At 61.8% G+C, this 20,365-nt stretch overlaps 1 protein-coding gene across 1 annotated transcript in view; it reads right to left on the reverse strand.

Moving 5' to 3' along the window:
• The window catches only part of MYT1 (myelin transcription factor 1), a 51,648-nt gene that overhangs the window by 9,822 nt on the left and 21,461 nt on the right, over positions 1 to 20,365 (reverse strand). The window contains exons 5-16 of the mRNA XM_006769552.2: positions 15,480 to 15,542; positions 14,819 to 15,063; positions 13,151 to 13,990; positions 11,605 to 11,739; positions 11,017 to 11,107; positions 10,663 to 10,776; positions 9,693 to 9,907; positions 8,209 to 8,333; positions 7,113 to 7,373; positions 4,454 to 4,608; positions 3,534 to 3,596; positions 3,360 to 3,428 (exon numbers count right to left, since the gene is read on the reverse strand). Coding sequence (XP_006769615.1) covers positions 3,360 to 3,428; positions 3,534 to 3,596; positions 4,454 to 4,608; positions 7,113 to 7,373; positions 8,209 to 8,333; positions 9,693 to 9,907; positions 10,663 to 10,776; positions 11,017 to 11,107; positions 11,605 to 11,739; positions 13,151 to 13,990; positions 14,819 to 15,063; positions 15,480 to 15,542 — 2,376 coding nt within the window. The remainder of the gene's footprint in view (positions 1 to 3,359; positions 3,429 to 3,533; positions 3,597 to 4,453; positions 4,609 to 7,112; positions 7,374 to 8,208; positions 8,334 to 9,692; positions 9,908 to 10,662; positions 10,777 to 11,016; positions 11,108 to 11,604; positions 11,740 to 13,150; positions 13,991 to 14,818; positions 15,064 to 15,479; positions 15,543 to 20,365) is intronic.

The raw sequence follows: 20,365 nt of genomic DNA on the forward strand, positions 1-20,365 counted from the left end.
TCGCTGCCACGGCTGCTGGCCTGACTCCGCAGGTGTCCCCGTGAGGGTGCACCCTGGCCAGCAGGCCTGTGGTGTGGCATGAGGGAGCTGTTACTCACACCTTCCCCCTCCCACACAGAGCCATGGTGCCCACGTGGCCCGAGGGGCCTGGGGACTAGCACGCTGGAGCAGGACACGGGTCTTTGCCTGCCTGACCCCTTCCTCAGTGTCCCCCACCGGCACACACAGTGTCTGGCACTGGGGGCAGGACAGGAAGCTGGTGCAGCCAGCAGATGCCCCACAGCTACAGGAGCACCTCCCAGAACCCAGCAGGCAGCACTGCCTGTCCCCATAGGAATCCTTGAGGTGGGCGCACGGCATGGGGCTCAATGCCCAGCCTCCTCTGGCCTCTCCTGCTCTCGGGACTTTCTGGGGCCCCTCCTCATCGCTGCCACATCAGGCCACACATCAAATGCCTCCCTGGCGTGGCAGTTGACCAACCAGTCAAATCACCCCCTGACCAGGCTGTGGGGTAACTCACACTCCATTGAGGTTATGATGGTCTCCGTTCCAATCATATGTGGTCACATTTCAACCCACCATGTCTGGGACAAGGAGGCTTTTGCATCTTAACAGGAGCCACCCTCCACCATCCAGGCAGCCGTCACCCTCCCTGCCCGCAGCGCAGCACCCTCGCTGGCCCCTGTCCCTGCACTGCCTGAGGCCCAGGCGCCAGCCGCTCCGGTCTCGGGCCCATGGGGGAGCCCCTCACGTGACTCAGTGCTGAGGCCACAGCCTGTGACATCCTGCTGCCTCCTCCTCACATGAGGGGCCTGCAGTGCTCCCCAGAGGCCAGTGCAGAGGGGAGGGAGGAGGCGCTGCTCAGGCCTCTGCTCTCGTCAGCCTCACACCCAGGTGAGACTCACAGGCTCGGGGTGGATGGTGTCCTAGGCCTGGATGAGCTCTGGGTGGTGGGGAAGGGCCCTGCGAGGTACAGCCCCAGTGGGGCCTGAGTCTAGGGCGGGAACACACACACGGGGTGGTGCCTGCCAGGCCCAGTAGAGGTGGGACCAGCAACCCCAGGGGTCCCACTGAGGCACACCTGCCCCAGGCAGGTGAGACTGTCCTACGCTCCTTGCTGAGACCCAATTCAATAGCTTTTCCCAGAGTCGAGTCCAAGAGAGGGTGCTGTCCATGTGGCTGAAGCAGCCGCAGCACCAGCCCCTCTCGGGGCCCTGAGGACCCACAGGGCCAGCTGCAGGGACCATCCACCACTGGCTTGTGAGTGGGCTGTCTGAGCAGGAGGAAGTGCCTGTGTCTGAGGGGTGTGGCAGTGCACAGGGTCTCCCCTCGGAGTCCCATCCCTGTCCCTACCCTGTGCAGAGTCCCCATCACACCTTTGTACCCCAACTCCCCACACAGAGGGTGCTGAGCAGCCAAGTCCCACCCCTGACCACACGAGGGCACGTGAACGGGAAGAGCAAATGGATTTAATTAAAATACAGAAAACATCGTACGAGACTCACTGCACCCAGGTGTCGCTAGGGAGGCCACCGAAAGGTCTCCTCTGCAAGGGGTTGGCATAGGCGTCTGTCCCCATCCCTGCCACAGGGCTGGTTGGGAGCAGCCACGCCGGCCACCCACTGACCAGGGGAGGGAGAAGGAGACAGGGAGCCTCCGGCACTGGGAAAGTGCTGGGACCTGGCCCACCCCTCAGCCAGACTATCAGGGCTCCCTGGGAGGCCCTGGGGAGAGGCTTCGGAACAGCAGGACTGCCGCCTCCCAGACCTCCGGAGGCTGAGGGGGAGCTTGTTTCACACAAGGAAGACTTTCTGGTGCTACTTCTAAGTATGTTCTGGGTTAAAGTTATCTTTTCAATCCTCACTGGAGGGTATTTTTTCCATTGATTTCTAGAGAATGGAAGGGAGGGAAGATGGAGAGAGGGAGACAGAGACACATCAATTGGTTGCCTCCCGCCCCTACCAGGCTGGGGAACTTGCAACTGAGATACTTGCCCTTGACCGGGAATAGAACCTGGGACCCTTCATTCTGCAGGCCTATGCTCTAACCACTGAGCAACCAGCCAGGGCCGGGTTAAAGCTCTTCACAGGCTGTTAGTCTGAGAAGGAACAGCACTCTCAGAGCCACATTTCTGGTGTTTTCCCTCCCGCAGCCCTGAGCACACATGGCCATGGCTCAATCACTCAGGCCCTCAGACTGGAAATCCATGAAAACCAATCACAGGTAAGAAAGGCCGTCGAATTGGAAAAGGAAACAGGAGAAAGGAGCATGGGAGCAGCGGAGAGAAGAGAGGCTGAGTGGTTCCGCTGGGTTTCCAGGACTGGACCCAGGCATGAGTCGGGATGAGCTCAGCCTTAGGAAACACTGTGTCCCAGCTGTCACCCCCAGGAAGACCCTGGCGGCAAACCGGCCCAGCGCCATCTGGGGACAGAGCCCCTTGCAACAAGGCACAAGGAGGCGCTCTCCCTTGCGAGGGCAGCGCCCTCAGGGACCGGGGGCTTTCTGCCCGTTTCTAAACTAGCTCAGGGCCTGGAAGCCTTGGCCAGGCTCTGCTCCGTCCGGCCCCGAGCGGAGTGGCCAGGGAAACTTGTCTGGACCAGGGCCTCCCAACACAGAGGCCTGGAGGGAGGAGCAGCCGCAGAGGATGACCTCATTCCCCGTCTTGGCTCAGCCAGGACCAGCCTGTCACAGCTCAACAGATGGCATGAACACAAAGGCAAGGACCGTCCCGCCACACCCCAGAGGACACTGAGACCGGGAACCTCTGGGAGCATCGAGCAGGCCGTCAGGCAGTGCACTAGGGGCAGGGAGGAGCAGAAGCAGAAAGAGGGAGGAGCGAGGAGGAGAGGCACCTCTGGGGCACCAGGGTCAAGGCCAGCAGCTGGAGGGCTGCAGAGAAGGGGGGCAAGGAGCTTTCTCCTTCACCAGCAGCAGCGCTTCCTTAAGCACGAGCAGCACAGCCTGCAGCGTGGAGTCATGGCCGGACTGGCGGCAGCGAGGCCAGGTCTGGGCTGGTCCAGCCCGAGTGGGGGGGGCAGGCCCTCATCAGGACCCTGAGCACAGGGAGAGAAGGGGCCAGGCCACCGGGGGCCCTCAGAGAGGCCGGCAGGGCCAAGGGCAGCACAGGAGCCGACAGCAGCCCAGCTGGTGCGGACAGACAGACAGCAGCCTCAGAGAGGGACACAAGCACAGGGGCCCCAGCCACGGGAAGCGGCTCCTCCACAGCCTTGCCGCCCCGCCCCTTCCTGCAGGCGGCCAGCCCGGGACTGCAGCCTGCGATTTGGGCTGGAGCCTCACGGAAGGAGACAGCAAAGCGAGGGAGCCACCCGAGAGACGGGCGGCCAGGAGGGCAGACATACTTGAGGTCAGCAGAATGGGCAGCCATGAGGTTTCTGAGGCTCTTGTCAGCAAGAGGGCAACCAGAGAGGCTGAAAGAGAAGAGAGGGGGGTAAGCCAAAGAGGGGAGCAGAGCAGGAGAGGAGGAAGACCCGCCACGCAGCACCCGGCCAGGCAGGCCCGAGCGGGGGACGAACCTGCGGTGGGAGGCATAGTTCCCGGTGATGTGGCCACTGCCGTCACAGCCCGGGGTGGGACAGCTGGACAAAGGAAAAGAGCGTCAGGAGAGTGGGGCCGCCTGCGAGGCCTGCGCAGGGACGGTGGTGGCACCTCCTCCTAATCACCCCGGGGGCAACGTCTCCTCCTCAGCCTTCAGAGCACAACCTCAGCCTTGGACGGCAGCTCCCACGGAACTTAACTCGGAAGGGAAAAGGGAACCGAATCAAAGCTCCGCTCGAAGTTAGGGTATTTCAAGCACACGTGTGGGTGCCCATGAACACTCAGGGAGATCCTTTCCGAAGAGCAGGGCCCTCTCTGAGGACAAGGCCCCAGCCCGAGCCCAGAGCCGGCCGTCCTGGGGAGCAGCGACGGAGCAGAAGGCTCAGGACAAGAAGAGGAGCCCCGGGCACAAGCAGCACTGGCGCGGGCTGGACGCCTGGTGCAGGGGCAGGGCCTCGCCCCTCCTCTGAGAGAGTTGGCTCTCTAGGGCCGACCGGAAGGTGTGGGTTGCGTTTGTCTACGAATAGCTCCCAGCAGCTTCCCTGCTCTCCGGTGACACCCGGTTCCCTGAGGACCAGCTCAAAGGCCCGTCGGCTTCCGGAGCTGAGGGCAGCGGTCAGGCCTGGCCATGGCCGGGCAGATGGCTGTGCTCAGGAGGCCGCTTCCCTCAGCTCTCGGCCTGCTGCGTGGGTAGAACAGGGGCTCTTTCTCATTCTCAATTGTGTCCTAGGACCACGTGAGAGCCCAGCGCAGTGCGGCGATGACGGACACTGTCCCCGGTGCCTGGTCGAGCCCCCCCAGACAGAGGGCAGCGGAAGGCCATGGACAGAGCCGCCCAACCCCCCAGCCCAGCCCGGCCCGGCCCAGCGGTGCTCCTGTCCAGACTGGTGAGACTTACGTGAGCAGCTCCTTCTTGATGTCCTTGGAGAGAAACTTCAGCTTAAAGTTGGTCAGGGTGACATCCCCGGGGTACTTCCGCTCCTCAAGATTCTCTTCGGACACTTCCTGGTCATCTGCTTCAGAAGAAGCAAAAGAATGGGCTGCTGGCTCTGACTGCAAAAAACCAGCAGGGAGAGGTTTTAACCGCTGGCGGGCCGGGCGCCCGCCCAGGGCTGGGGGAGAGGACCCTTCAGAGCAGCGGCCACAGAGGCGTGTCCTGGAGTCTCCCGTCCTCTAGATAAGGGAGAAGAGTACCCCCAACACACACAGAAGACAGCACCCCACGGGGCTGGCGTCCCTCGACCTCAGCCAGAGCTGCCCGGGAACAGGAGACCCTGGCACCCTCCGCGTCCCTGCATGGGGTGGCCTTGTCCAGCGGCTGCTGAGCCGCCTCCTGAACACGGTCCTCGCCACTGAGAGTAGCCCTTCGGAGGGTGCGCCTGGCACATTGGGCGCCAAATCGCCTTGGTGGAAAGGCTGTGACGATGAGGTGGCACAGGAGTAACCACACGCAGAGCATAACAGAATGATCACCGTGCCCCACGGCCAGTTGGCCCTCAGCCCCCCGTCTCCTGCCCCCCCACTCCTACCCCCCACGACATTGCCCCACAGTTGGCACTTCCAAGGGCCGGCCCACGCGGGCGTCACAGAGCCTCATGGCACACCCCCAGCACTGGCCCTCGCTCTGTGTCCCTGCAAGTGTTCAGCCTCTTGAGGCTGAGGTGCCCCTTTGGAAATGGAGCTCAGGGGAGCCCCTCACAGGCCTTCTGGGGTCAAAGGAGAACACGCCCTAGAGCACCAGCCCCGAGAAGGACTGCTCGAGGTCTTGTCACCGTCATTGACTCATTCGCTTGATTGAGTTGCAAGCTATTGGCCAATGTCACCCCAATAAATTTAATTTTTAAAAAATCTCTTCAGCATGGACAGAGTTCCCAGAAGCACCGAGCAGGAAGCATGCGGAGGCCATGGGTGCGGGACAGTGTGGCCGCGCTGGAAGGAGTGTCTGAGCTGGGAGCCAGGATCGCGGTGCAGGGACGGAGGAAGCCTGGCTCAGGAGGTGTTGCCAGGGGTGGCCCCATGGACAGGGCTCCCATGACCGGGAGAGACAGCTGGGGAGAGGAAGGGGCAGGGCTGAGCTGAGGCTTCTGCCTGGAGGGGCTGCCGGCTGCAAGGCAGAGCATGGGAACAGGCTTCAGTGGTGGGAACCTCGAGGCGGGGCCTCTGGGCCACCCCATAGATCAGTGGTTCTCAGCCTCCCTAATGCCGCGACTCTAATATGCCGGATACTCATATGTGGGCGTATCTGCATGTGGGCGGACCCGCCTGGAGACGGATAGAGGAGCGGTGCCTCGGTTCCTAAGACCATCGGAAATATGTGTTTTCTGATGGTTTTAGGCGACCCCTGTGAAAGGGTCGTTCGACCCCCAAAGGGGCCGCGACCCACAAATTGAGAACCGCTGCCCTAGATGATGGTCAGTCCTGGGAGGGGACAAGGATGCTTGGAGAGAAGGAGGCCACTCAGAGACGGGGATCAGCCTGAGGAGGGTTGAGGAAGGGGCCAGTGAAGGAGACAAAGGAGGCCACTGGAGACAAGTCGCTGCAGGAGGGGGTGCAGATAAATCCTGGGGGCAAGACAGGAACAAGGACAACACAGATGCAGAGGCCCCCACCTGCACTGCAGCCCCCACACAGGAGAGTCCTGACTACAGACGGGACTCTGCCAAACAGGGAGAAAGCGGGAGCACAGCTCTCGGTGGGCGGGTCTTGGCCAGCCTCCCTCATTGGGGCTCAGTCTCAGAGGCACCCCTCCTCTGAGACTTGGCGCCAAACACCAAGTTACAGCCATGTGACCTCAGTCTGGGGCCTCATATGACACATGTAGAGGGAGCCTGGCTCACCAGCAAGACAGAATCACGGAGGTGACAGGTGCTCAGATGGGAGGTCTCCCTGCCACATCCTCCTCCACAGGGACCTGCCCTGCCCTCCAGGGAGGAGGGGGGCTAGCGGGGAGAAGCGGGTGAGGGAACCTGCCCACACTGCAGAGCTGCCAGGGCGGTGCCGCCCGCAGAGCTGGGCTTTGCTGTTCAAGATGCACAGCTCTTCGGGAAAAGCCCTCAATCAGCCAGCATCTCAGCTGGGTGGAGCGGCTGGGCAGGAGGGACTGCCTGCGGCGCCCAGACCACAGCCCAGCACAGGCGCCCAGCTTTTTGCTCTTCACCAGGCGGTGCCTGTCTTGGGACCAGGCCACTGCCCAGCACGGAGGCTCTGAGGCCAGGAGTTCTCTCCTGCCTCTGTCCACGGAGCCAGGTGGCCTGGAGGGCCCAGGGCTGCTGCTGGGGTTCAGGTGTGCCTATTTGGGAAGCAGGTTGGCGGGAAGCCCCCAAAACTAAGGAGCTCAGAGCCATTCCCAAGTCATCCCTTGTGGGGACTGAAAGAAGCCCCTCTTCCCCGGACTCTCCGAGGCCCCACCATGTCTTAGAGGCAAGGAGACTGCGCTCTCAGAGGGACGCAGACACCGCAACCACTGGCAGAAACGCCCCCAGCAGCGGCGGAGTCCTCCCGCCCGAGGGTGCAGACCCGAGTGCAAAGGGACAGGACCCCTCAGGCCACGCACCCACCTCCTCGGGCTCCTCCTCTCGCTGGCGGCTGGGCTTGGTGTAGTCCAGAGGCCGGTCCCATTCATCCTGGTGGGAGGCCTGGCTGGACTGGGGCGTCATGGAGCTTCCAGGGGCACTGGTGCTGCTTTGGCGCTGGGAGGCCTCGGGAGCCTTCACCCCGGGCTCGGGGCCGCCACTGCCGGGGAACATGCCCTCCCGCCTGCGGTGCCTGCGCATACTCAGGTCCAGGGTCCCATGCTCATCCACCTCGATGGCCACTGCCTACAACGTAAAGGGGCATCTGCGTCCTGGCCCCACGCCCTCCACGTGGGCCTCGAGGTCCCGAATGCGGCGCTGCAGAGCACCAGACCCGCTTCCCTCTGAAGGAAATAGCCAGACAGGAAGAAGCGCCTCTGAGGCCCAGATGGAGGACTTGCGACCTCCCTCCTTCGGTCTCCATGGACCACAAACCAGGCCCTGAGGGCATGAGCATGGTCAGACGAGAACATGTGCAGGACCCTCAGTCTCAGGGAGACACAAGGGAACATGTGTGTGCATGATAGTCTCAGGGAGATATGCGGGAACACATGTGTATGTGACTTCTCAGGGAGACACGAGGGAAGGGGTGTGTGTTTTTCCGTAATAGTGTCGCCACGCCAACAGTTCCTGTATGCTTTAGTTAGTATTTTATGCTCCTTTGCTGCTTTATTATTATTTTTTTAAATTTAACTTTTATTCCATACTAGAGGCCCAGTGCATGAAATTCATGCACTGGTGTGTGTGTGTGTGTGTGTGTGTGTGTGTGTGTGTGACCCTCAGTCTCAGGAGACACAGGGAACATGTGTGTGCATGACCATCAGACTCAAGGAGACACGTTGGAACACACATGTGCACAGCCACGTAGTCCCTCTTTAGGCTCGGCACACAGAGCTCTCAGAAGGCACCCATACAAGCTCTCTGCTCATCAGGAGCCACAGCGGAGGGAGAGGGAGAAAACAGTACCCTCCCCAGATGAACGGGTGGTCCTGAGAACGCCTCCCTCAGGCCTGTGGCCCTGACTGCAAACTCCTCCCAACGATGTCTGCCTCCAAAGGGGCCCTGCAAGGGATACACCGACCTTGCTGGGCGCTTCCTGTGGCTTCGTGCTGAGGTTCTCGGGCCTCTCCCAGCAGCGTGTGGAAAGGTTCAGGATGGCAGTGGCGGCCATGTGCGCGGCCTCGGCGTCGTGGGCGTAGTCGAAGCCTATAGGAGAGGAGGGAGAGCAGGAGCTGCGCTGGGGAGGAGGCCTTTGGGAAAGGTTTGGCTGCAAAGAGCGAACAACACCACGCTGATGTGCAGCTTGAACAGCAGGTGGCACGCAAAGGCACACGGGACGGTAGGGTGGGGTGCACAGGGCAGAGCTGCAGGGAAGGGGTCGGGGGCAGGGCCGTTCAGGCTGCTCACATGTGCCCACACCCAGCTCCCACTCGTCCTCCTATTTGGGACTGAGGAGGCTATGTCTGGCCTGACCAAAATGTGTGCAGAAAGAGTAAAGCCCTCCAAAGACATTCTAGCATCCCTGATATTTTAAACAAAAACAAGTTGCCCATTGGTGAATGGTTATCAAAAGACTAAAGAATTCTGCAAACAGGATGACTGTTGGAATACCACCCAAGTAGGACAATTGTGTCAATCATCTCAAAAGGCTGATCTTGGTGTCCCCATAACAGCCGCTGCTTTAATAAAGTCACATTGATGTTCAAACAGACATAAGGCATAAAATGGTATCTTTCCTAGTCATTGTGCTCTCAGGTCTGAGATTTCTGAGTGATCACAACTTCCGACTTGCAGGGCGCGTGGGCACTGGGGTCAGGGTGCCGGCGGGAAGGCCGGCTGCCCTGTCCTCGTGAGTGGGCAAGGTGCCATGCTCCAGCACGGTCGTCTCGATCGGCGTCTTTATGATCAACGGGTAGGAACCCGTCACTGCTGGCTCAGGCGATCCCCGCCAGCAGATGCCAGTTCCACCCGGGACAGTGGGGGCGCTTTTCCTTCCGCACACATTTTCAGGGCCCAGGGCTAACAGGCAGTGTGATAAGTGACAAAAGGGCAGGAAGGGTGCCCGAAGGGTCATGTCTATTAGTACAAATACCCAGAAACTTCGTTGCTTACTATCACAAAGAACACCTTGCATCCACCAAGCTGCCCCCAGCAGGAAGGGAAATGGCTCCTGTCAGGTACCAGGCTCAACACAGCAGCTGTCTGACCCGCCCCAGACACACACTAACACATGCATGCGCACCAATGCACCCACACATGCGCACACACCCGCACACGCCCTGCCTCACTCTAGGAATAAACAGGCTGGAACTAGGTGGCCAGGAGCAGGGGACCTGGCAGGGTGACCACAGCAGCGACATCATTCTCAAGCGTTTGGACACACACCCCACAAAGGGCCTGGTTTTGTTTCACGAATAGTGAGCCTGATGGTGAACAAGGAGGGTGGACCAGGGACAGCTAAAACCTGGGTCCATCCCGTCAGACCCCGGGCAGACGCCCTCCTGGCCAGGGCCCCTCCACTGTTCCTCACTCTACACCTCCCAGGAGCCATGCTCCCCAACTTACATTTAAAGGCTTTAGGTGAGGTTTCGCTGGTCTGAATCTTTGGGGCAAGCATGCGTTTGCCAAAAACCTGAGCATCAAAACTTGCGTAGTCAAAGGTGACCTTGGAGAACTTCTCCAGCTCCTTCGCCAGGTTGGCCCTGGGCGTGGAAGGGGCCACACTGGGCCGGTAGCTTCCATACGGAGGGACCTCGAGCTGCTTCACGAAGCACATGGGTCTGGGGTGCAGGACAGATGCAGAACCATGAGGACAGGACCCCGGAGCCCAGTGCTGCTCATCCCCCAGCCTGCACAGGGGCCCCTCGGAGCCAGCGGACAGACCCCTGGGAGACCCTCCCCCACGTCCCACCACTAACAGTTGCCTGGGGCCTGACCCCTTACAGACAGCATTAGCCAGAGGAGCAGGGCCTGCGACCTTATGAGAGCAGGTTTCAAACAGCTCAGCAACAGTGCACGGAGCCCTTGGCCGCGGGCCGCCCCAGAGCAGCCCCCAGCAGGGATGGTATGGGCCCAGGGAGGAAGCTCTGCAGCAGGTGTCGGAGGGCCCTCGAGACTGGCCCGACGCAGCTCTTCACGGGCAGGGACGGTGGAGATGGCCCTTGAAGGGCTGCAGCAGGGACGGGGACAGGCGTGGGAAAGCCACTGCAGGGTGCCGTTCTTTGTTACTGAAGCTCTTGGAAGAGTTCGGGTGTTTAAATACGCAAGAGGCAGCATTGAAGACCAGCCCAGAGAATACAGGAGCCGGGCAGGAAGACCAGTGGGGGGAGACTGCCAACCACTCAGGACGAAGGAGCCTGGACACCCCCCTCCCGCCTGCAGCAGGCCAGAGACTCCTGTGCGCCCTGAAACTGCCCTCCAGCTTCGTGCTGGGAGGCCCGCGGCTACTTGAGGCACCAGCACAGGCCCACACCCACACCCACAGGCACGCGCTGCCCACAGGCAGCCCCTCCAGTGCTGTGGTGCTTGCACTCGCCTGAGGATCCGCTCTGAGCTGGAGTCAGTCTTGGAAGGATCTCCTGTCTGCGGCTGTTGCTTCTCGTGAGATTTGGCTAACTTTTCTGCAGCAGCAATGGGACACCCAGACAAACTAGAGGAGGACAAGGGGACCGCTGAGCCTCCCCTCTGGGCCTCCTGCGGGGCCTGGGAAGCTGTCACTCCTCCAGAGTTGGCTTTTTCTTCTGCTCTGGGCTCGAGCATCAAAGCACCCACTGTTCAGGTGGTTGGTTTGGGGACATTCTAAACCAGTGACACCAAGGTCTTCCCCCAGGGGCCACGGCAGGCCCTGCGCACCCACGACCGCCCTCACCACACCCAGCTTCGCAAGTACCTCCTGTGCGTGTTGCGGTTGCTGTTCACGTGGCCCTGGCCTGTGCAGCCGGGGGTGGGGCACTTGAGCACGTTCTCGTGCATGGCCAAGACTGCAAGAGAAGGGGTGAGCACAGCCTGCGGCACATCGCACCTTGAGCAGGCGTCCAGGGAGGTTCCAGTCCCCAAGCCTCAGCCCAGTCAAGGCATGTCCCCCACCCCCCGGCTGCCCCCTGCCTCCCTGGGGCAGAAATGAACTCGGCTTAACAACCCCGGCTGTGCAGTGTGACTGGCCCCAGTGACCCTCCGGGTCAGTTACTGCCTCCAGCCTGGGGCCAAGACAGGCTTGCCCTGAGCCCTCAGGGCGCAAACCCAGCCCCTGCCCGGGGTGGCCTCATCTCCCTCAGCTGTGACTCCCATGCCCGTCTTCAGGGGTCCCTGACCCAAGCAGCCTTCTCAAGGTGCATGACTGAGCAGGCTCCACGTCCCCGGCCTCATGGGGCTCACGTGTGGGCATCTGGACAGTGCCAATCCAAGGGAAAGGGCCCAAGTGGCCATTTGGACACCGTCCAAACACCAGCTGTGTCCTGAGCTCTGCGGAGCTACTCACTCTCTGGAGGGATCCTGTCCTTGTGGGGGCACCCTGACAGGCTGCGGTGGTGCGGGTACAGCCCTGTCACGTGCCCGGTGCCATCACAGCCCGGGGTTGGGCACTTGATCTCACGTTTCTCTGCTCTTGAGGAATCTAAACACACAACACACCAGTCAGAAGGTGCCCAGGAAGTGGCATGCGGGGTGGCGAGGACAGCTAATCCTTCTCTCTGGGCATCCAGAGGGGAGAGTGACCAGCCTGCCCGAGAGCCCCGGAGGGACCAGGGCTGCACAGCGAGCTGACCCCAGAGGACCGGTCCGCACACGTGGGCTGCCCGGAGCCCGGAGACGCCCGAGACTGACCGAGCACCCCGAGAGCAGCTGCGCAGCCAAGCCCGGTCCCTCTGCCACTGGCTTCAGAGTGAAGCCACACCTGCCGGAGCCCCACCCTCAGGGTCAGCCTCTGCAGAGAGAGGAGATGGTCAGGGCGCAGGTCCCTGCCAGGACTGACCATTTGGGACAAAATGAGGAGGACAAAGAAGTTAAGAAACTGACCCAAATCACAGCCTACTGAATGCTGGGGCGTGGGGGGACCCGGAGGGGACACCTGTCAGGGCACTGGTGATCTCAGAGCCCGGCCTTTGCCCTGGAGAAGCTCCTGGGCGAGCCGCCCCCCTGGGAGAACCCAGAGACCACAGCCTCGCTCATGGGGAGGCCTCACAAAGCCTGGCACCAGCCGTATGGGCCTGCCTGGCACAGCCTGGTGCTCCCAGCCCAGCCACCAGCATCTGTCCCCTGGGTCCCTGCCCTCAACTTTAGCCCTGAAAGCAGGGCACTGCATCTGGGTCCCCTAATGTCCATCCCACAGGTGTGAGTCCCTGAACACCTGGGCCTGGGCTGTCACTTGTCTGTATCCCCTCTCCAACAGGGTCCCACTGAACTGTGGGCCTCAAGTCCGCCCTCAGACTGACACCCCACACCACCCCCGAGTCCCTGTCACCTTCACTCCGGCATCCTCATGTCCATGTCCCCTCAAGGCCTGTGCAGGAGCCTGTGCTGGCCTGACTTGGAGCCCCAAACTGCTGTCCCTCAGTCTGCCACCCCCAAAGGGTCTCCCCTGATAGCTCTCCTCGGGTTGAAATAACGTCCCTGCCTGTGTCCCCTCCGCTGTACCCCTGAATATCTGACCCTGCACCGGTCCCACAGGAGCAAGTGTCCCCAGAAAACATGGCCCTGTGTCTCCACCAGCGAGGCGGCCTCATGACCTACAACTCACGCAAGTCCCTCCCAACCCGGTGGCTCCCCAGGCTGTGGCTGAGCCGCTGAGTTGGGTGACTGTCCCTCCCTCCCCTCTGCTCAGCTGGTGCCTCGGCTCAGTGCTGCTCTCTGGTGGCCCTGTGTGTGCAGTGCGAGCCCTGTCCTCAGACTCGATGCCTCGCTCTGTGGCCTGTGATCTTTGCCCCTCGGCTACGCTACATCAGGCGGGGTCTCTGCTGGTGGCACCTGCACGCCTGGTGTCCCAGGGGAAGGGCAGGGATGGGCATGTAGGCCTGCGCCAGCCCTACCTTTGCTGCAGTAGGTCTTCCGCGTGGCATCCGGGGGCCTGGCCACCTTCACCGGCTCGCCCAGGCCCAGCTCCCCGGGCTCGCACGCAGCCCGCACCTGCTCAGCTTTCAGGGCGATGGCCTGCTCCAGGAGGCCCAGGTTCCCCCGTGTCATCATGTCGTGCATCTCGGACTCATCCGTGACCTCGGACTTCTGGGAGCGCAAGTCCTCATCCCTGCCGTCATCAGATGCCGTCATCAGCTCCACCAGGACAGAGTACTCAGGCTTGCGGCTGTGGGGCTCAGGGGCCTGTTCTGGGGGGGAACAAGGGGCGCTCTCTCGGCAGGTCACATCAGGAGTAATCTCCTCCTCGTCCTCTTCGTCTTCCTCGTCCTCAGTCTCCTCCTCCTCCTCCTCCTCCTCCTCTTCTTCCTCCTCTTCCTCTTCCTCCTCCTCTTCAGCTTCCTCCTCCTCTTTCTCTTCATGGTCCCCAGAGACTGTTTGCTGGTGGAGCGCCTCACTGGCCACGCCCTCCAGGAACTGAGGGCCGGGCCCCTGAGTGTACTCACTGGTGACCTCGATGACCTCCTCGATGTCCTCTGGCTGGATAAAGACCGCCTTCTCCCCTCTGTCACTGGCAGCACCTCCTCCCGCTTCCTCCTGCGCCAGGTGCAGGACACCGGGGCCCGGCTTGGCCTGCTGGCCGGAGCCCTCCCTGACCAGGGGCTCCTCAGTGACGTGGCCCAGGTCTAGGAGGGAAGTGGCGATGGCTTCCTGGAAGCTGCTGTAGCTGCCTTTGGAGGAGCCTGTGGGGGTGCCGACGGGGTTGGAATTGAACGGAGACTGGATGGGGCTCCTTCCTGCACAAGATCAGAAAAGCCACATGGAGGCCCTGAGGAGGGCGGCGTCCAGGCCTCTGTCCCCGCCCAGAGTGGGCATCAGTGAGGTAATTTGCGTCACGGCCGCTGCCTGGATCTGGAGGTCACAGTGGACTTTTTAGGGGCAGACGGGGTCACTCCATTGTGGTGCTTTCTCACATCACTTCACAAAATGGAGCTCAAGGAATACATCAGATTTTTTTTAATTGTTTCAAAATTGAAAAGTAGTAAACAAATTTATACTTTGCAAAGGACCCAAATTTAAATGTTTTCAGGGTGATGACTAAAATGTGGGGTGCTCCCCGCGCTGGCCCTGCAGTTCATGCTCCAAGGGACGGAACACCCTTGGGTGCCGCCAGCGCTACAGAAGGAGGCAGGTGTGGGGACCTGCAGGACTGGCAACAAGTTACCCAAACCCGCCTCGGACCGAGGAGCTCGGGGGTGCGACGGGGTGTGGACCTTGGCCCGTCACACCAGCATTTGCCAAGGGCGGGGTGCCCCACAGGGAAGCTGGTGCAAACAGGGTCCCCCTCAATCCTCCTCCATCTCACCAAGTGCCAAGCAGCCCCAGGCTTCACTTCCCAAGGGCCACCCAGCTGTGTCTGTGTGTCAGTCTCTCACGTGCACAGACACACACCCCGTCACACAGCGTCCACACAGCGCAGTCGCGGCCTCGCAGGAAGCCCGCCGCCTGCGGACAGGGCGCCCTTGTTCTCAGGAAGGGCTTTTTTGGCAGGGCACTCCCAGCCCAGGTGGCAGCTCTCTGGGACACACTGGGCGCCTTGATTCAGGACAGAAAGAACAAGGCACCTTCAGCGGGCGGGGGGCGCCGAGCCCCCTCCTGTCCTGCCATCTCGGCCTTGGCCTCCTCCAGAGCTCCTTCCGACTCCGAAACAGAGGCGTCCTTCACCTCAGCGTCCTCGCTGCCATCGCTGTCCACGCCGTAGCCCTCGTCCAGAGCCAGCTTCAGAGGGGGTGACTTCCGCTTGGACACCAGGTGCTGGGCCTCGGGGCCCTCCAGCTTCCTCTTCTTGGCCAGAGGGCAGCTCTGTAAACTGGAGGAAGGGGCCAGGCTGAGGCCACCCACCCTGCCTCCCTGCCTCCCCTGCCCTTCCCCCTGTTCCTCTTGGCATCACATCGCCATCCCTCTGCTAGAAGCCCCAGACTCGTTGGCGGGGTTGCGTGGACCCCCCAGGATGACTTGAGTCACCCCAGTGTGCCCCGGTCTGCCCGAGCTCTCCTACACAGAGTCCTGCGTCCTCCCGACAGCCCAACTGGGAGAGCCAGCGCTCTGACTTAGCTGGGACAGCCCCTCCGTAAGAGGTGACGTGGAGGACACTGGCTCCGCAGCCTTGGGCAGACGTGGAAGGTTCTAGATCCACAAAAGGCCCAGAGCAGTGGGTGGGCTACAGCATCCCAGCCGCCCACCCTCCTTCCCAGGAACCGAGGTGAGGCCCACAGGCCTCCTTACCTCCGGTGCCTGGAGTACTTGCCACGGATGTGCCCCGAGCCCGAGCATCCCGGCGTGGGGCAGCTGGGGAGGCAAGCAGAGCGTCACTGGGGGAGGGGCCCCCCAGACCTCACCGGGGCCAGAGACTGTCTCCAAGCTGTTGGTCTCAGAACAGCCGCTTGCAGTGGCAAGAAAACAAGTGAAATCACTCCCCCATGTAAGCAACTGTCGGGAGGGTCCGTGTGGAGGCCAGGCTCCCGGTGCGCAGCTCCGGAAAGGCGCTCCCTCTCCACGGATGAGCCAAGCTTCCCCGGGCTGGGCAGGCTCTGAGGCTGGCCCAGGGCAGCACACAGACGCTGGGATTCTCTGGCCACCGCGGGGCCGGCAGCGCTGAGGCCGCGGCCTGCAGCCTCGCCCGGCGCGGAGCCGGTGCCTGCAGGAAGGACCGTGCAAACACGAAGGTGTGGCGGCCACACCTGGTGTGGTGAAGCCAGGAGGACCGGTGACCCAGGAGCTGCCATGAGACCTTGGAGGGGGTGATGGGGGGCCTCTCCCAGCCCCCCTCAGGGCTGGTGAACAAATGTGGATGGAGGCGAGACCCCAGGAGTTCCTCACCCTTCACCATCATCTGTCTCCCCACAGAACCAAACCGTGGGAAGCTCCAGAAACTTCTGGTCATGAACGGGGACCATGCCACCCAACCCACCTCCCAGGAGCTGGCTCCCCAGGGCCCTGGGTGGGGCCTGGGTGGGGTGTGGAGTGAGCGTCCTCTGGCTGTCGGACACATCAGATCAGGGTTTTACATAATGTGATCACCCCATTTTACAGAGCAGCAAACTGACACCCAGCAAGATGGAGAGGTCACCTAAAGGAGGGGTCCAAGCTCCCCCTAGAAGGGGGTCACCCCAAGTTGCCCTGCCCAAGGGGAGAAGACCTCATTTTTAACAGGAGCAACACCACAGGGCCTGAGCTCCACCTTGGCTCAGACGTCCCCAGAGCCAAGAAGGAAAAAACATTCGGGCCCGACGTCTCCTGGGACCAGGAAAGGGGCACCACCCTTTACCTCCGTCCAGACACCCCCAATGATTTCTAACCTGATTGGTCACTGGCCTGAGTGCAGACAGCTGTGGGGCCTGGCTGGCCAGAGGGCCACCCCTGTGACCAGTCAGGGAGAAGCAGGACAGAGGGTGGAGGCGAAGCCCCCCGCACGGCAGCCTAGGAGCAGCTGGTGGGAGCACGGCCTGCAGCCCACGTGGGGCCTCGGCCGCTCTCAGTGCTGATTTTCACTGATTTAGAAAGCAGACGGAAGGGGGGGGAGGGGCGGCGGGGGGACATGCCACTGTCACTGTGGGTCTCCTTTGCAGGCACAGAGCTGCAGCCCAGCCTGGCCTCGCTCTCCAGAACCGGCTTTGAGACTTTCCACAAAAGCTCCTTGTTCCGGGGATGGAAGCTGAGGTCCCAATTAGTCGATTAATCATTGAGTTAATCAGGCAATTAGGTGGCAGCTGCCGGGGAGGCCTGCGGGGCACTGGCGCTGCCCCAACACATCACCTGCCCCGAGACACACCTCCGCCCACCGATTCAGAAGGGGCCTGGCCTCCAGCTGGCCTGTGTGCAGCGCTGGCGAGGGCCACGCGGGAGGTGCTGGGATGCGGGCTCGCGGAGGGCCTGGCGTGGGCAGCCCTGAGCGGACCTGGAGACCACTCCCAGGTCTAAACACGCACAGTGTGTGTGGCAGCAGATGGGCCTGGACTAACACCCCAGCAAAGTGTCTGTCACCTCTCGCGGTGTGAAGGGAAAGACCACTGGGCCACACGTTTTCACCCAACACTTAAATCCGGCCCCAGAGGCAGGAGGTGCTGGGGCCACCTGTCCCAGCCTCCCGGCAGCTCATCTCGTCACAACCTCTGTCCCACCGCCCAGATGCCAGGGCTGTGCTTGAGCCGGTGAAGGGACAACTGGCGTGCAGGTAGCACAGAGCTCTGGGGCAATGGGGCCCACATTCCTCACCCACAGAGTGAGTCCTGCAGGCAGTTCCGCCTGAGTTTCTCTAACCTCACGGTGCTCCTCGCGCACACCACAGCACTGAGTTTTCTGTGGTCATGCTCCCTGTGTCAGCACCAACAGTGGGCGTCACACCAGGATGTGCGCCCATCTGCTTGTGCAGGGAGGAGTCCTGGCTTGCTACCCGTCATCCCATGGCACGAAAGTGCCCACTGTGGGCGACGTGCACAGAGCGGCCTGTGGCCATATGTCACATTCCCGCGTGCAGCTCATGGCCACAGTCCGCTCCGCTTGGCTGATGTCGGTTCTTGGGAACCTGAAGAACAGCTGGAGACACTGTTACTAGAACGCTGGGTGCCCAGTCTACCCTGCTTCTCTGCAGGAAACTAGATGGTCTCTGTGACCAAGTCCATGGGAACCTGTCTGACTAACGAAGCTGGAAAGCCCAGCGTTCAGAGCCTCACTCACCTGGCCGGCTCTTCTCTTAGGAGGCTTCAAGCAAATCTATTTGAGAGTCATTTTCTCTTCAAGAGAATATCCCACCCTTTGTGTTTGCCTTTCTAACTTCTCCATAACTTCATCTATTGGCAAAATTAATTGCCATTACCAAAGCGGAAGCCAGATGTCCCCAGGTGAGTGTCACACGGCCAGGCAAGGAAGTGGGCCCCCCTCGGAAGCTTCTGCGCCTGTGCCCAGGGCCTTGGCGGTCCCGCAGCCTCTCTCAGGGCGCCTGGTCTGCCTGCCACCCACCCTCACCCTCTCACTCTTGACCCAGGATGTGCTTTGAGCTGCAGAGTCTGTGGTTCTGCTCCTCAGGCTGGAAAACTTTGACCCTCTCACCCTCGGGTTCCCACTCACTATGACAGCAGCAGGCACAGCTTCCATGCGGATCCCTGACGCCCAGACGGTCCAGAGCAGCCAGCGCGGAGCCTCCCACGCCCCGGCTCTGAAACCAAGTTAGAGCCCAGAGCTCGGGGGACTCTGGGACACTTTGGGGTCCTCCCATTCTCCTGGTTGGCAGCAGCCAACTGCTCAACCACTACCTAGAGAAGAATAAAGTGGTGCTGGCCCCAGTTTCCTCCGTCTAGTGAGAGGGCATGGAGGGCAGCGAGGTGGAGCCAGCATTCTGCGGAAAGGCCACAGCCTCAGGAAGAGCATGTTCTGTCTCCAGCCAGGAGTCTGGGAGCTCACAGAGACTTCCATCAGGTGTGCTGGTCGCCCCGGCCCCTCTGCATGGCAACTCGAGGGTGGCACACCCGCCAGAGCCCATAGGTTGGGCACAGTGTGGCCCAGCCCCAACGCTGTGTGCAGAGCCCCCCACCCTCCAAGGATGAACCTCATGCAGGCTGCCTCACAGGGAATTTTTGGAAATTAAATGGGGCACCCAAAGCCCACAAGGCATATTGGGGACGCTCGGCAAGCAGCACCTCCCTCCGTCCCTTGTACTCTGAGCTAGAAGGCGTCGGCACTGCCCTCCTCAGAGAAGCGGGGACTGGGGCCGGTTTGTTTGCTGGTCACTACACACTACCCGCTGGGGCTCTGTCTAAGACCAGGGCCCCAGAACCCAGGAAAAACCCGTCTGCAGGCAGTGTGGGAAGGATGCTGGGGCAGGCAGTGTGGGAAGGATGCTGGGGCAGGCAGTGTGGGAAGGATGCTGGGGCAGGCAGTGTGGGAAGGATGCTGGGGCAGGCAGTGTGGGAAGGATGCTGGGGCAGGCAGTGTGGGAAGGATGCTGGGGCAGGCAGTGTGGGAAGGATGCTGGGGCAGGCAGTGTGGGAAGGATGCTGGGGCAGGCAGTGTGGGAAGGATGCTGGGGCAGGCAGTGTGGGAAGGATGCTGGGGCAGGCAGTGTGGGAAGGATGCTGGGGCAGGCAGTGTGGGAAGGATGCTGGGGTAGGCAGTGTGGGAAGGATGCTGGGGCGGGCAGTGTGGGAAGGATGCGGGTATAGGCAGTGTGGGAAGGATGCTGGGGCAGGTAGTGTGGGAAGGAGATGCGGGGGTAGGCAGTGTGGGAAGGGGTTCTGGTAGGCAGTGTGGGAAGGATGCTGGGGCAGGCAGTGTGGGAAGGATGCTGGGGCGGGCAGTGTGGGAAGGATGCTGGGGCGGGCAGTGTGGGAAGGATGCTGGGGCGGGCAGTGTGGGAAGGATGCTGGGGCAGGCAGTGTGGGAAGTGGTGCTGGTAGGCAGTGTGGGAAGGATGCGGGGGTAGGCAGTGTGGGAAGGGGATGCTGGGGCAGTCAGTGTGGGAAGTGGTGCTGGTAGGCAGTGTGGGAAGGATGCGGGGGTAGGCAGTGTGGGAAGGATGCAGGGGCAGGCAGTGTGGGAAGGGGTGCTGGTTGGCAGGCACGTAGGCATAGGGTGGTTTTCCTTCTGGCCATCCCCACCCAAAGGCTTGACCACACCCAGGACAGAAGCCAGCAGGTGAGAGCACCTCAGCCATAGCCCCCAGGAGGGGCCTGGCCTCCAGCTCAGACTGGCACTCGCTGTGGTGGGCTGTCCTCCCCCCTCCTCAGGGCCGGCCCCTAGCGGTGTGGCCTGGATCTGCAGTCGCAGACTCTGCCACAGGAGACCCCAACACACCGTCTGCGTTTCCCAGTCAGTGGGAGCCTCGGGCCCTGGAAGCCCCGGAAGCCTGTTCCATCTCCAGCCAAATGGGCCTCAGATGGTCTGACCAGAGCCTTTGTGACCAAGAGAGCCCTCACGACTGCAAGGGACCCTGTGACATCCCTGCCGGCGGTGGCAATATGCACCGGCTGTGCCCCTGCCATGAGGCGACTGGGTGATGGGACCAGGACGGGGGAGGGGGGGACGACAGCTGGCACATGCCAAGGAGAGAGGGGAATCGTCAGGGAACAGGGCCCGAGGTGCAGTCGGTCAATCCCAGGAGCCCGGGGGGGGGGGGG

The sequence above is a fragment of the Myotis davidii genome, unplaced genomic scaffold (genome assembly GCF_000327345.1).
Source record: "Myotis davidii unplaced genomic scaffold, ASM32734v1 scaffold244, whole genome shotgun sequence".
Lineage (NCBI taxonomy): Eukaryota > Metazoa > Chordata > Mammalia > Chiroptera > Vespertilionidae > Myotis > Myotis davidii.